Genomic DNA, 16,797 nt, shown 5'->3' with positions numbered 1-16,797 from the left:
GGTGGAGGTCTTGTTCTAGAGACAGCAGAAATTTCCCAGTTTAAATGGTACTACATAAAAAATATGAAACTGGTTGCAGCCCAGGAAATAAAACATCATCCTGGATCATGAAGATACCCTTGTACAGGTGTCAACAGATCGTTTTTAAAACGATAGAATAGCGCCCTGGCCAGTTTGGCTCAGCGGTACAGCATCAACCTGTGGACGAATGAGTCCCAGGTTCAATTCTAGCCAAGGGCACGTACCTCAGTTGCGATTTGTCCCCGGCCCTGGTCGGGGTCGTATGGGAGGCAACCAGTTGATGTGACCCTCTCACTTTGATGTTTCTCTCTCACTCCCTTTTCCTCCCTCTCTCTCTACCTGAAGAGAAAATAGAAAAATATCTTCCAGTAAGGATAAAAAAATAAAAAATAGCCCTGGCCGGTTTGGTTCAGCAGTTAAAGCATTGGCCTGTGGTCTGGAGAGGCCCAGGTTCTGTTCCCGCTAAGGGCACTACCTCAGTTGCAGTTTGTCCTCAGCCCTGGTTGGGTCGTGTGGATGGCACCCACTCGATGTGTCCCTTTCACGTCGATGTTTCTCTCTCTCTCTCTCTCTCTCTCTCTCTCTCTCTCTCTCTCTCTCTCTCCCTCCCTCCCACTCTATCTGAACAAAATATCGAAAAATGTCATTGGGTGAGGATAAAAAAATAAATAAAAAATAAGGTAAAACAATAAAATAGCAAAGGTGATGACATGGAAAATATATGTATTTAAAAAAGAAGCCATGGACCTTCCTTTTCACTAACAGTAATCAGATTGATGCTGTAAGTCCTAAATGAACTTTCTTTAAGAGCTTCCTATATGCCAGGCATTGTGCTAAGTGCTTTAAACACATCTCATGTTAACTTGACTATCAATCAGTGAGGAAGGTGTTCAATCATTTTATATAGTAAACACATTTAAGGTTTACATAACATGTTCAAGTTTGTTCTGAAATCTGCAGACTGTGGCCAATAGTTTGAGAATCACTAAGTAAAACAACTAGAATGGCTTTAAATATGTTCTTCCTCCTTTTATTATTAAAAATGATGAATGTGTGTAAATCACCAGATATTTAACGGACTTAAAGGAAATCACCAGCATTTAAAGGCTTTTGAAAAATATAAGCAGAACGTTACTAAATCCGAGACACTAGAAATTGTTGGTTTAGTACTGAGAGGTGTTGACTGAAAAAAACAAAACAAAAACGAAGACGGGATCAACCACTTGGTAATTATTACTTTTTTTTTCATTTGTATTAATTATGCCTTTAGATCTTGACTTTTTTAGGTAAAAATTCCCATGCTTCGATTACTCTAAAAAAAATAACTGCTATACATTTTTACACATAAGAAATGCCAACACACAAACACAGAAATTTAAACACCTGTGTGATGTACATAATGTGCTAAGAACCTATAAAAACAAAATTTTATGTCACACATCTGTCATGGAAATGAATATGAGATAGAGTTAATTACAAAAACTGCTTCTTTTCAATTATTCCTTATCACTGATAATTAATGTCAAAGAAATAAAATCTAAACAAAAAAGAAAAAAAGACACCCTTTGTACCTGCAATACATTCTGGTAACTTAGGCTCCCAAGTACCGTTAAGTCCACATACAGCAGTGTTGCTGCCTTTAAGGTGAAATCCGGCCAGGCAGCCAACCGTAATCAACGATTTGTAGTAAAATTTTTTCGCAATTCCTGACACCAGTTTCCCATTTTTTATTACTGGATATGCACATTTGATTACTGAAAAGCAAAGAAATTCCAGAATTAATGGAAAGCTATTTTAACATGGGAAAGAAAAACTAGTGTAAAATAGTAATTTCCCCTGTGAAGAAAGAGGCACGGTATGGAAGGCAGAATGTTAAAAAAAAAAAAAAAAAAAAGACTGTATCTTTTTTCTATCTTTGTTATTTCTTTTTGTGTCTATGTTCTGTATTCAATTTGCTCTTCCTTTTTAGTTCCTTAAAGTGAAAGCTTAGAGTATTGATCTCAACTTTTCTCCTGTTCTAATATATGTATTTCATGCTGTGAGTGTCCTTCTAAGCAATGCTTTAGCTCTATTCCACAAATTTTGATATTTCAATATATTGTGTTTTCATTTTTACTCAATTCAAACACTCTCTAATTTCCCTTGTGACTCCTTCTTTTATTCATGGGTTAGTTAGAAGTGTCTTCATAATTTTTAAATATTTGGGGATTTTACAAATATCTTTGTTTTGATTTCTATATTCATTCCATTGTAAAGATACTGTACTATAAATAATTTCAATTTTTAAAATTAAAAAAAATTAAACATATTGCCTAGAATACGGTACTAAAGATTGTTCCATATGCACTTGGAAAGAGAAAATATTTTGCTATTTTTCAGTGGTTCCTTTTATTCAAGAGTCAAATAACTTCTGGCGTCTCTCTGCTTTTGGTCATGTTCAAATGCCTTAAACATTGTTTTTTTTTAAGTATAAGTAAACCTCTGAGATACTGTGGGTTTGTTTCAGACTACGCAATAAGTGAATATTGAAGTAAAGCAAGTTACAATTGTTTTGCAGGTGATGGTATTGCTATCAATTTGCAAAAAAAAACAAAAAAACCTGCAATATGTGTGGAGCTCAATAAAGCAAAGTACAATTAAACAGGATATGCTTATATGTCTATTTATCAACCTTATTAGTGAGAGGGTTAATCTTTTACAACTTATTCTACCGTCTTCTCTAGTCAGAACTGTCATACTTATTGTATTATATAAGATACAACTTTCTTAAAGCCAGTGTGTATTTTTAATGCTTTTAAGCCAAAAATCATCATCATCATCATCATAATAATTCATGTATATACATAGTAATTAACAATGTATAAACAGGAATGCTAAGAACATGTGGAGTAAAGAGTGGGAAACTCTACAAGTAGAATTATTTTTTATTTGATTTGACACACATTAAATTAATTTAGAAACCAATTTAACAGAGGGAACAAACACATATGGCTGGCTCTTTCTTTCTTTTTTCTTTCTTTCTTTCTTTTTACTTGTTGGCCAAAGTATTTGAAAGTTGGTAAAAGTTTCCACACTATTTACAAATGAGAGGAAAATAAATTACAATATTATTACCTTTACATTCAGGAGGATCACCACTCCATTTGTTAGGCCCAGAACAAACAAGCCTGCTCTCTCCAACAAGTGAATATTGATCTGATCCATTTGAAGGATTACAACTATAAGTCACAACTTCATTATATTCAAATACATCCTTGTGGCTATTGGTGTACATTCCATTTGGTATTTGTTTAGGTGGTTGACACAACACCTCTTAAAGAGAGAAAAATGACAGGAAAGACAAAAGAAAAAGTATAAGATTAAGACAACATTAGTAATGTCCTATTAACTGCCTTCAATACATTTATTAACATATGATTTCTACAATCTAGTTGTAAATCCCGTATTCATTTGAAACAAAGTTTCTATGAAAAAATGTATTATCCCAATTCAAACTATTAATAGAGAAAAATAATTTTAGAATAAAACCCATTTTCTTAAATACCCATATAAGATACCTATATGAAAACTTGTATTTATCTGTAAGGCCATGCTAAGTGTTTTTCTAATCAAAAGAGATGCTGAAAATATAAAGAGAAAAATATTCTTATGATTTAGGAAAACTCAGTGCTAGTTGAGAAATGCCATGTCCACTCCTAAATCAATGGTTCACCGGTATACCAAGATTTTATTGTGGTTTTTTTTTTCACTATCATCCTTAAGAGTGTACAGTGAAATTTTCCAGTGGTTTCGGATTGTTTGATAATGCAGCAGAATAAATCTGGAGGTCTTCCTTAAGACAGATACTAAAGAGATTAGGAAAATGTAAAGCAGTGACACTCTTCTCACTGTTTTGGAAATTTCTGATTTTATGAAAGGGAAAAAAAAGTTGCATGTGTTAACGTGTATTGTTCTTTAAAATAAATTAATATATAATTATTTTTAAAACTTCTCTGTTCTAATACCAATATAGAGAATATCAATAGCATCAACTCTGTGGGGTCTTTGTTAATTGTAAAGCATGAAGGGGTCCCCAGACTAAAAAATTTGAGAACTATGCTTTACATTCTACTGGAAAAATACACTTACTTTCACACAGGGAGAATATACTTACTTTCACACCGTGGGGGATTGTCATTCCAGGCCACATTTTTTCCATCAAGTTCACAATATAAAATTTTTGTTCCAAGTAAGTAATAACTAAATGAGAAAAGAAATGATGATTGTTTTCTTTATCAGTTCACAAGAACCCATAATAATGAAGAATTTGTTATATGGTTGTTTTTCTGCACTACAGTAGCTTCAGGGAGAATTTCTTAAGTGATATGTATTGAATGTGTTGACTAAATCTGCAATTTAATGAAAGAAAGAGATTCTTCATATAACTACACATTGGCCTAGAGCAAAATGTCTAAATAAATCTGTCATACCTGACAGCCAAGTGATTGCTACCTCCAGCAGTCACATCACACATTCACTCCTATGTCCTTGCTCATGCCATTCTGCTCAATGGGGACAACAACTGAATAGAGCTTATCTGATTGGATTTGAGTCCCAGCAACAAGACTGACTTGTTTTTGAGCTTGGGCAAGTCCCTTAATGTTTCTTTTTCTTAAATCCCACATCTACGGAAAAAGTATATACACTGTGGGATTGTTTTGAGTAGTAGGCGAATTAGCATGTGGAACACTGTGAGTGCCAGGCAAGAGTCTGGTGCATGAATATTCTTCAGATTAGAGTATCGTCCTAGGTATAGCTCAGGAAGACCCCCTACTCCATGAAATCTCTGATGATTTAAATTCACACAACTCTCTTCTTCTCTGTATTTTCTTTATAGTGATCATGACTAAGTCGATTTCTGTGGTACTTCTTACTTACTATTTTTCTCAGATACCTCTCTGTATGTATTGGCTTCTCAAAAAGGCTAAAACTTCTTTGAGAACAATCTATGTCAGCGATTTTCAACCAGTTTCATCTCATGGCACACATAAACTAATTACTAAAATTCTGAAGCACACGAAAAAATATATTTTTTGCCCATCTGATAAAAAAAAAAGGTATAATTTTGATTCATTCATACTGGATGGCTATTGTTGTGTTGGCTGTTGTCACTTTTTAATTTGACAATCTAATTTGCCCCTGACTAGTCTGGTATTGCATATTTTAAAAATTCTTGCACAAACCAGTGGAAAATCGTTGGTCTGTGTCTTAACCTTTTCATACTCTACAAGGTGCCGAGTAGGCTCTCTCTATATAACTATGGACTGGATATTCCCACTTGATAAAATTAAAATACAGTCAGTAAAACTGCTTATATGTGCTTCCATCTGACTTTCCCTCCAAAGCTCATTCATTGATTTTATATTATAATATATTAGGAGAGAATTCTGGGATGATGGCAGGGTAGAAAGCATCAAAAACATGTCTCCCCAACAATTTCACTGCTAGAATCTGCCTGATGTACCTGTTTTGGAAACTTGGAGTGTGTTGTAGACTTGCAACTTCCAGGAAAGACTTGGAAAGGTAAATTGCACTAATATTGGTCAATTTCAGCTCTCAGCACAGTGGCCGTTATCCACCCCATTTCCACAGCAGGCCGCTGTGCACGTGTTCTTGGAGCAGCTTATGAGCACTCTGAGGGGCCCGGGGTGTGCACAAAAGACCATGTCCTTGGGGATCTGTGCTCTTATAATTGCTGTTTCTCATCACAGAGAAGCAGACGGAGAGGAGAACGGCCATTGTTGTCTCACTTTCCCCAGAGTTGCAAGACCCATCCTGCCAGGGCATTTACAGATCCAACAACAATCGTTCCCTCCTTCATTTTTCACTTTTTCCCTTTCAGGAGGCAAACATTAAAAACTGTGACCTTTAAAAACAACTGCATTAAAGGGGGACCACAAGAATGAATGCGCATGCCCAGAAAAAGGCTCAGTTTACATACCAGGCTGGTCCTCAGCCTGGTCCTTCCACAATTAAAAAACAAAAACGATAACATAAAACAACAAACCCTAAGAAATGGTAAGCATTTGATATTTAGAATTATCTCATTATTAGATACAAATGTCCAGTTCAACAAAAAATTACAAAGCATACAAAGAAAAAAAAGGCAAGTATGGCCCATTCAAAGGAAAAATTAGACAAAAATTCTTCCCGAAAAGGACCTAAGAGGATACAAGACAAAAACATCTTTTTTTTTTTGCATGTTTTTGTAGACCCTCTTGGTGCCAAATCTGTAGTTTCCCAGTTCCATAGTCCACTTTTTCTTCATCAGGCAGCTGAGTGGCAGTTGCAGAGATGAAGGTATTTGTGAGTACCCTCATGGACAAGACCATCACTCTCAAGGTTGAGCCCAGTGGTACTACTAAGAATGTCAAAGCCAAAATCCAAGACAAAGAGTGCCTCCCTCCTGACCAACAGCATCTGATGGTTATGTGCAAACATCTGGAGGAGCGCCACACTCTGTCAGACTACAATATCCAGAAATAGTCCACTCTGCACTTGGAACCTCACCTATGGGGTGGCATCAGTGATCTGTTCCTCCACAAGCTCCCCAGGAATACACTGGCCACGAGGTGATGTGCTACAAGTATCGTGCTTGCCTACACCTCTCTGCTGTCAGTGATGACAAGAAGTGCAGCCATACCAACAACTTGTGAGCAAGAAGAAGCTGAAAAGAGTCCTCTCCACAGCCTACGCCCTTGCATGCCAAGGGGCCCCCTGCCGGAGATCGATGGCCCTGGAGCCTCAATAAAATTTGAGGGGAAAAAATACTTTCTTAAAGATGCTCAAAGAATTAAAGAAATATAAAAAGTGAAGAAAACAATGGAACAAAATGGAAATGTGAATAAAATGGAAATATAAATTAGGAGGTAGAAACTCTAAAAATAAACCATAAAAACAAACAAACAAACAAAAACAAAACCCTGAGTCCAAAGAACAACTATTGGTTATTGAACTTGAGTTGGTATAAATTCAAATTGTAGTGTTATAACTATAGGATGTTAAATGTAATCCCCATGGGAACCATGGACAAAATCACTGTAGAATATACACAAAAAGAAATGAGAAAGGAATTCCAACATTTCATTATAAAAATCAACTAACAAAAGAAAACAGGAATGTGTGAAAAGAGGGGCAAAAAAAAAGCTTTAAGAAAACAAATAGCTCCCTCCTTGCCGTAATTAGTTTAAATGTAAATGGATTAAATTCTACAATCAAAAGACAGAAATGAGCAGAATGGATAAAAACAAAAAGTCCAACTATATGCTGTCTACAAGAGACTCACCTGAAATCCAAAGAGATGAACAAGTTGAAAGTGAAAGAATGGAAAAAGATATTCCATGCAAATTACAACCAAAAGAGGGTTGGGGTGGCTGTACTAATTCAGGACAAATACACTTTGAATCAAAAAAGGGTTATAAGACACAAGCAGCACATTATATTTTAACAAGTTTTACATACTGCAAGAAGATATAATAATTATAAACATTTATGCACCAAATGACAGACCTTCAATATATATATGAAGCAAAAGTGGACGTAACTATAGAGAGGAATACGCGTGTCTATGTAACAGGCATTTCTCAAATAATAGTCAGAGACTTCAGTATCCCTCTCACAATAACAGATAGCACAGCTAGACAAAACTAAGTAAGGAAATAGAGGACTTCAACAACACTAGAAGTCCTCACAGACTGAGAGCACCATAGAACAGAATATACATTCTCCTCAAGCACACATGGACATCTTCCAGGATAGACCATACACTGAGCCACGAATTAACATGAACTAATCAATAGGTTTTAAAAAGATAGGTATCACACAAAATATCCTCTCTGACCACAAGGAGATAAAGTTGTGAAACAAAAGCCTCCACAGCCAGAAGCTTTTCTGAAGGAACAGGTTTATTGAGCCACATGCTGGCCAAAAACAAAAACAAAAAGACCCAGGGCCTGGGGCCCGCAGGCTGAACCAACAGTAGCAGGGATAGATGGAGAAGGCATGCATTTCTGCCATCCTGTTTTTAATGGGGTTCTTTGTAGTTTTGAGGAGAAAGATGTAAGTTACTTTGAAGGAATTTATATTGGCTATAGATAAGGGAGGCAGAAGAAGAATAAGTGGGGCTAGTTCTGGGATAGATACATAGTCTGCTGGGAGAAGTGTTGGCTGCTTTTCAATTGTTTGTTGACAACAGTCTGAAAAGTTCCTGTATAAGAAGATGAGGTGAAATCTGGTGGTCAACTTCCCGTTTTGAATTAGATATACTAGCTCTTCTATTAACACTATTCTGATCCGGCTGGAGTGGCTCAGTGGTTGAGCGTTGACCCATGCAAGAGGTCGCTGGTTCGATTCCTGGTTAGGGCACGTGCTCAGGTTGTGGGCCAAATCCCCAGTGGGGGGCATGCAGGAGGCAGCCAATTGTTCTCTCTCGTGGATGTTTCTATCTCTCTCTCCCTCTCCCTTCATCTCTCTCTAAACATCAATAAAAAAAATTAAAAAAACACTGTTCTAAAATAGCCCTGGAAGTTGATTCCAAGTTTCAACACATATTTCATTGGTTTTTACCTTTTGCTTTGTTAAATGATTAACTCCCTGTCTCTCCTTCCCACGCTCTGGCCTACTACAATTTAATTTAGGACCATATCACCACATTTACTACATTTTTAACAACTACGATGGGCTTATTATTACTTATAGTATTGTACAGTTTTGCTTCCCTTCACTTTAAATTTCTTTCTATTCAGTTTTCATAAAAAGCCCAAGAGTTGATTGGCTATAAGTACAACTTGTTACACAGAAAGCAAGATGAAATCAACATTATGGGAATGCTTAAAAAGAGAACCAAACCAAAAGTGGAACTAGTAACATTTACCTTATTCCTCTATGGAGCAACTTACTTACCCCTCATCACAAAAAAAGTGAACCTGTGAGCCAAACACAAAAGTTCCGTTTGCATAGATCTTATGGCCATTTATAGGTTCTGGTAGCTGTGGACATGATTTTGCTAAAAGAAAAATTTCAATTTGTTGTTTTATACCAATGTCAAAACACATTTGAATCAAAATCAAAATTTTACATTGCTCTATTAAATTCATGAAAATATCTTCTTTCTTATTTATATTTATTAAATACATTGGTATGACATTGGTTAGTATGTTTATAAAAGTTTCAAATGTACACTTCTGTGATACATGATCAGTATATTGCATTGTGTGCCCACCACCCAAAGTCAAATCATCTTCTGTCCATATATTTGGTCCCCCTTTACCCTTTACTACTCCTCCACCCCACCCCCTTCCCTCTGGTTACCACCAAACTGTTATCTATGTCTATGAGTTTCAGTCTTATATCTCACATATGAGTGAAATCATATAGTTCTTAACTTTTTCTGACCGATTTATTTCTCTTAGCATAATATTCTCAAGGTCCACCCATGTTGTCGCTAATGGCTGAACTTAAGATTCGCATTGCCCCAGAGAATCAATAGCCAAATAAAAAGTTTCCTGGAGATTTTCAAAGCCTGAAAACATACATTGCTCTCTAAAATCTACATTCACGTGAGAAAACCATCATTGCAGTTGTGGAATAGACTGTCTAAAATGTGTGAAAATCTTTAGAGCAATAAAAATAAAAAGTGTGTGTGCTTACCTGTACAAGCCTCCTGGAGAGGTGGTGTCCACGTGTTATCAGCCTGACAAACAGTCGAGGTGGGAAGAGGAGGAACAATAATCCTGAATCCTATGCGACATTCATATTCTACTTTGTCCCCAGTATTATAAGAGGTTGCAGGATTACCCTTGACTTTCATAGAGTTAAATCTCGGTGGGGCACCACAGGCATCTGGACATAAGAGAATAAGAACATGAAAAATATAGTGTTTTCTCTTTTTTCACCAGCCATGGATTATGGCCTCCGCAGGCAGGTAGTGCAGAGCAGATGGCAAGGTCCGTGGCAAGAGTTTAAGTGATTGTGCCACATTTTCACTGGACCATGTGCTGGGCTTGCTTTAAATAACACTCCATTTTAGGTTTTGATTTCTTTGGGAATAAGCTGAATATTCTTTCAACAGTAAATTGAAGAGACAGCAGCAATATTTTTAGTTTTAAAATATATTTATAGGTATGCATCCTTCCCATTTTTTTTTTTTTCTGAATTCATTTCACACTCACCTCTCTCCTAAGAAGACTTCTGCCCATTGTCTAATCATATTTTGTTGTTGTTGAGCTGTATGAGTTCTTTATATATTTTGGAAATTAGCCTCTTATCAGAGGTATTTTTTGCAAATGTTTCTTCCCATTCACTTGGTTGTTTTTTTGTTTTATTGGCAGTTTTCTTTGCTGTGCAGAAGCTTTTGAATTTGATGTAGTCCTATTTATTTATTTATTCATTTATTTATTTATTTCCTTTCTTCCTTCTTGTGCCTTTGGGGTCAAGTTCACAGAAACACTTCTGAGACCAAGGCCCATAAGTTTAATAGTTATGTTTTCTTCTATGTATTTTATTGTTTCAGGTCTTATTTTCAAGTCTTTGAGTTAATTTTTGTGTATGGTATCACATAGACGTCGTTTCGTTCTTTTGCATGTGACTTTCCAGTTTTTCCGGTATCATTTATTGAAGAGACTTTTCTTTTGCCATTGTCTGTTTTTTGCTCCTTTGTCAAAAATTAGTTGTACACATATGTGTGGGATCATTGTGTGCTCTCAGTTCTGTTCCATTAGTCTGTGTGTCTGTTTTCCTGCCAATGCCATACTGTTTTGATTATTTTAGCTTTGTAGCATAGTTTGAAGTCAGGGAGTGTGATACTGAAACCAGAACCAAGGTTCAACTGCCTGCTGCCATGAAAATCAAACTCATGAGACAGATGCTGGTAAAAAGAAATGAGTTTTATTCAAGGGCTAGTCACCTGAGAAGATGGGGAACTCGTCACAAAGTCCAGCTTAGCATCTCAGTGCAGGCAGGGGGTTTTATAGGAAAAGAGAGAAAAAGCAGAACAAAGAGATCGGGAGGAGGGGCTGTGGACATGCAGGCAGTGTCCTTGTCGGTCCCAATACGGATCTTTAAAAAAATAATTTGATTGATTTTTAGAGAGACGGGAAGGGAGAGGGAGAGAGAGAGAAACGTCTATGCGAGAATGAAACATCTAGTGGCTGCCTCCCACATGTCCCTAACTGGGGATTAAGCCTGAAACCCGTGCATGTGCCCTGACCAGGAATCAAACAGGCAACCCTTTGGTGTCTGGGATGATGCCCAACCAACTGAGCGACACCAGCCAGGGCTGGATATGGATCTTTAATGTTAGCATACTGGAACTGGTCAGTGCCAGCCAAATTCCTGCAGTTGGGCAACTTGCATCAGCTGAATTCGTGATCAAGGCTGTTTCTTATACAAGCAGGAACTGAACTGCTGATGCCTGCCAATATGCTCATAAGGAACTGTCAATTTGTGAATTTCTTTTAACAGCTTGTTAGTACATTTTATTCTAATTCCATTTCATGGTTAGTCAGAAAAGTATAAAGTTTTTATTCCCTATTACAATACCTTTAACTTTGTTCTTTTTTCTCAGGATTGCTTTGGCTATTCAGGTGTCTTTTGTAGTTCCATAAAATCTGATAATTTTTTGTTCTATTTTTTGTTGTTGTTGAAAAAAATGCAATTGGGATTTTGATGGGGATTATATTAAATTTGTATACTGCTTTAGGTTATGGCCATTTTAATGTTAAATCTTCTAATCCATGAACCTGAAATATCTCTCCATTTCTTTGTCTTCTTTGATTTCTTTTGACAATGTAGTTTTCAGTATAAAGGTCCTTCACATCCTCTGTCAAGTTTATTCGAGGTATTTTATTGTTTGTTGCAATTGTAAATAGGAATGTTTTATTTCTCTTTCTCAAATTTTTTTGTTAATATATAAAAACACAATGGATTTTTTGTACGTTGATATTGTATCCTACAACTTACTGTATTTGTTCATTTTTTTCTAATAGTCTTTTGGTGAAGTCTTTAGGGTTTACAATGTACAGAACTTGGTCATATGCAAATAGTGGCAGCTTCACTTCTTCAATGCCAATATGGATGCCTTTTAGTTAGTTGTCTTCCTTATTTTCTCTGGCTATGACTTCTAGTACTATGTTAAATAACAGTAGTGAGAATCGGCATCCTTGCCTTGTTCCTAATTTTAGAGGAAAAGCTTTCAGTTTTTCACCATTGAGCATGACATTAACTGACTGTTTCTCATATCTTGACTTTCTTATGTTGAGATACTTTGCTTCTCTACCCATTTTATTGTCTTAGTGATAGATGTATCTTGTCAAATGCTTTTTCTGCATCTTGAAAGGATCATGTGGACTTTATATTTTATTTTGTTAACGTGGTACATCACATTGATTAATTTGTGAATGTTGAACCATTCTTCCATCCCCGAAATGAACCTCACTTGATCATGATATGTGATCCTTCTAATGTATACTTGTATTCTTTTCACTAGTATTTTGTTTAGGATTTTTGAATTGATGTTCATCGGGGATACTGGCCTATACATTATTTCTTTTTTTGTATGTGTTGTCCTTGCCTGGTTTTGTTATCGGAAGAAAGTTGGCCTCATGAAATGAATTTGGAAGTATTCCCTCCTCTTCAATTTTTTGTAAGAATTTGAGAAAGATTGGTGTTAAATCTTCTTTAAATGCTTGGCAGAATTAACCAGTGAAGCCATCTGGGCCTAGATTTTTGTTCAAGGGGAAGTTTTTGATTACTGTTTCACCTTACTGGTAATCACTCTACTTAGGTTTTTCCTATTCTTTTTTTTATTATTAATTTCAGTATTGTTGATATATAATATTATACTGAGTATATTAATTTCAGATATACAATATAATGATTTGAAAATTTTATACCTTACTATGAGATCATCTTACTAATTGTAGTATCATCTGTCACTGAAAACTTATCACAAAAATATTGACTATATTCCCCTGCACCTTTGCCATGCATCCCCCCATTCACCTCCTCTCTGGCAACCATCCCTTTAGTCACTGTTTCTATGAGTCTGTTTTTATTTTGTTTGTTCCTTTTTTTGTTTTTCCTTTTTAGACTCCACATATAAGTGAAATCATATAGTATTTGCCTTTCTCATTTTAACTTATTTAACTTAGCATAATACCCTCTAAGTCCATCTATGTTGTTGCAAGTAGCAATATTTCATTCTTTTTTATTGCAGTGTAATATTCTATGTACATATATCACAAATTCTTTTTTTAAAAAAACTTTTTAAAATCCTCACCTGAGGATATTTTCCATGTATCTTCAGAAAAAGTGGGAGGTGGGGAGAGAGAGAGAGAGAGAGAGAGAGAGAGAGAGAGAGAGAGAGAGAGAGAGAAACATCGATGTGAGGGAGACACATCAATTGGTTGCCTCCCACTGGACCCCAACCAGGACCTGGACAGAACAGCAACCCAGACAGTGCCCTTGACCGGAATCCAACCCGGGACTCTTTCTTTGGTCCGCGGGCGGACGCTCTAATGGCTGAGCCAAATCGGCCCAGGGCTATCAAAAATTCTTTATCCATTCATCTACTGATGGGCACCTAGTTTGCTTTCATATCCTGGCTATTACAAGTAATGCTACATATGTGTGCACATATTTTTTTGTACTAGTTAAATACCCAGAATTGGAGTTGTTGGGTTGTACTGTGGATCTATGTTTAGTGTTTTAAGGAATATCCATATAGTTCTCTATAGTGGCTGCACCAATTTGCAGTCCCACTAACCGTGCACAAGGGTTCTACCTTCTCCACATCCTCGCCAACACGTTATTTGTTGACATTTCGAACATAGCCATCCTGACTGCAGTTGATGTGGTATCTCAATGTGGTTTGGTTTCCATTTTCCTGTTGATGAATGATATTGAGCATATTTTCATGTCTGTTGTCCATAAGTATGTCTTCTTGGAGATATGTCTTTTCTTGTCCTCTGTCAATATTCTAATCGGTTAATTTTTTTATCGTTGACATTATTGCAGATGTCACCAATTTTCCCCATCTTTACCCTTTCCACCCACTCCCTGCCCCACCCCAGACCTTCCCCAAACTATTGTCTGTGTCCATGAGCTATGCATATATGTTCTATGGTTAATCTCTTACCATTCTGATTGGTTCAGTCCCCAAATACCTGAAAGCTTTTGCTAGGGACACAGCTGGGCCCTGGCAAACACTGAGTGCGCCCAGCACTCCAAAAGGCTCAGTGCTTAGTCACCAAACAACCCTAACCACGGGCCCTACCGGACCCTACTGTCCTGGATCCTCCACAACACAACCCTGAGGATCTGTGGCTAGGCCATCTACCCCGTCTCCTCACCACCCCGGTCCGCCAAGCCCCGCGCCTCCAACCCAACCCACCAGGCAAAATTCCCTCTCCATTCCGGCGGGCCAGTTCCCCAACCCGCTCTGGTTCACCTCCAGAGCTAACACCCATTCCTGTTCCCTACCGGAACTGATGGGTAGCAGGAGCTCTAGGGCCCCCAAAAGGATCCCAAAAATGCACCAAGAAAGGGGACTCTCGAGGCGGCGGGAAGGGACCCTGAGAAGCTCGTAAGACACCGTCATTTTTTCGGGACATCAGTGGGAAGCCTGAGGGACAGTGAGTACTTTCCGTTTTGAGTTCGGGTACCTGACACAACAATCCCCTGACTCAAATTGCGTTAACAATCCGCAGATTCTAACGGTGTCCAGGGTGGTATCGCTGCTGGGCGTGGTCTTCGCTGTGACGTCTGAGTAGGGCGGGGCCTTGGCGCCGGGGCTGTGCGTTTCCCTGGGGGGAACGGGGCGTGGCCTCGCCGGGCTTCTCCGGGCAGCTCAGTCTCCGCTGGAGCCCGCGCGCAGCTGACGGTTCTCTGGCAACTTACCAATTCCCGCCAAGGTGTGCGGGAAATGGTTCATGCCGCATTCACAGTTACCACTTTCAAAAGCTGCTCAGGTGATGATGGTATACATCAAGGACTGAGTTGTTTTATTGGAGGTGTCAGTAGTGATGTGTCCACCTCAAAAAGATTCAGAGGGATATGCACAACCAATGGACACAGACGTTAGGTTGGGGAAAGCAGGCGGGGAGCAGGGGGTCAATGGGGGGAAAAGGGGGACATCTGTAATACTTTTCAACAATTACAAAAGATTCAGAGGACATATACCCTGCCCCCTTTCTTCCCTGGCCCCGCCCTTCAGTTCTGTTCCGTTAGCTCGTTGCGCGCGCACTGAGAATTTTTAGGAGCCTGGCGCCGCGCTAGGTCACGTGGGGACCAGACCAGCTAGGATCCCGCTCCTGCCTCCAGGAGCCCAGAGTCTGTGCGTGTTCTAGTGGGTCCTGCTGCGAGCGCAGTTACGTAGGATCAGGGTTGTTCCCGGGGCAGGTGTGCACGGAAGAGGCACGTGCATAGGTTTGACCCCGTTCACCTGGGTGGGCCCTGGACTTCCGTGGAGCTGTGCCTCCACTCTGCCATTTGGACTGGGCTGCCAGCTCTCCGATGGCCAGGCTCACAGGGGTCCCTGTTATTCCAGGGAAGAAGGAAGCTTTGGGGAGCCGCTCCAGCCCTCCCTCGGAACCAGGAGAGCCCTCCTCCCTCACTCTGCTGCTCATCCCAGGGGCCAGGAGGAATCAGGGAGTTTGCCTGCAGTCCTGGATTCCGCTGAGGATGCGTGAGGCTGGGACCCGCGTGCCTGTGCCATCTTCCAGGGAGGGCTGTGCTGGCCCCCTGAGCGCTCAGCTTGGAGATGACAAAAACTTTTCCTCTTTCTGCTATCAGTAAGTGAACGAAGCAGATCCGCTGCCACGGTGACACAGAGAGACGAGATGGATACTGACAAAGCACCTGAATGTATATTTTTGAGCTATGATGAATTATTTTTCAACCGTCAGTATTCTGACCACTGTCCCACGATGAGACTTATTATCTATCTGTAGCTCAATTTCATGGAGCAGATTAGGTTTTCTTTTCCAATCGTATGATCTTTTCAAAACAATCAGCCTCACTCTCTGGTGGTGGCTTTGTTTTGTCCCTCTTTCTGGGAGGACCTTTCTTGAGGACTGAAGTCATACAGTTCTGGATGAAATAAAATCACCCATTTTCTCCAAGAAGTCTTTTATTTGTTTGTTTGTTTTTTACCCCACTTGTTTTCAAAGAAGTACACTTTCTTTTTAATTATGAGAATAAAAAAAAATAAAAGACAATATTTATTGCATGCTATCACTGAAACAGTCACCTTCCATTTGTCTCCACACATGATGGCTTTTATGCATCACAATAGCCCCGTGAGGGAAGTGCTAATGTTAGCTTCTTATTACAGAGAAACACATGCAGAATCAGGGAGGTGTAGGATATAACTGGCTCAATATTGAAAGTTCATAAGTGTCAGAGTCAGAATTTGAACTCAGTTCTTTATGGCTGGAGAGGATGAGTTTTTAACCACAACACAAATCTAATGCTGAAGACACAACCTCCGTTTTCACATTTCCTTTTATGTAACATTCCTCAACTCCCTGAATGCTGAAGGTGGTTGACACACAAGAGGACAAAAGTGAAACTGTTCATATGACCTACTTATGTGTTTGCTTTGCTCAGAATTAGTGAGGGGGGAATTTTGATTGAACATGGGAATAAGGAGAGCACACCACACAGCTGAGGGTGAGGTACTGATGCTCCTTCCCCCGAACCTGGGATCCCTCCTGCTTGGGTTCTATTGGAGGGGGGGGG

The 16,797-nt window shown here is 38.7% G+C and overlaps 1 protein-coding gene across 1 annotated transcript; it reads right to left on the bottom strand.

Annotated features, from left to right (window-relative positions):
- Positions 1-1,184: 1,184 nt before the first annotated feature.
- Positions 1,185-14,656, bottom strand: LOC118637745 (membrane cofactor protein-like). The gene is made up of 7 exons (XM_036273299.1): positions 14,539-14,656; positions 9,709-9,900; positions 8,962-9,064; positions 4,175-4,260; positions 3,136-3,333; positions 1,593-1,775; positions 1,185-1,204 (listed from the first exon to the last, which is right to left on the bottom strand). Exons 1-7 carry the CDS (start codon positions 14,654-14,656, stop codon positions 1,185-1,187), a joined length of 900 nt encoding a protein of 299 aa, XP_036129192.1.
- Positions 14,657-16,797: the final 2,141 nt, after the last annotated feature.

The sequence above is a fragment of the Molossus molossus genome, unplaced genomic scaffold (genome assembly GCF_014108415.1).
Source record: "Molossus molossus isolate mMolMol1 unplaced genomic scaffold, mMolMol1.p scaffold_m16_p_20, whole genome shotgun sequence".
Taxonomy (NCBI): Eukaryota; Metazoa; Chordata; class Mammalia; order Chiroptera; family Molossidae; genus Molossus; species Molossus molossus.
Note: the sequence above shows the minus strand (reverse complement) of the source record. Positions and strands in the feature narration are given on the sequence as shown.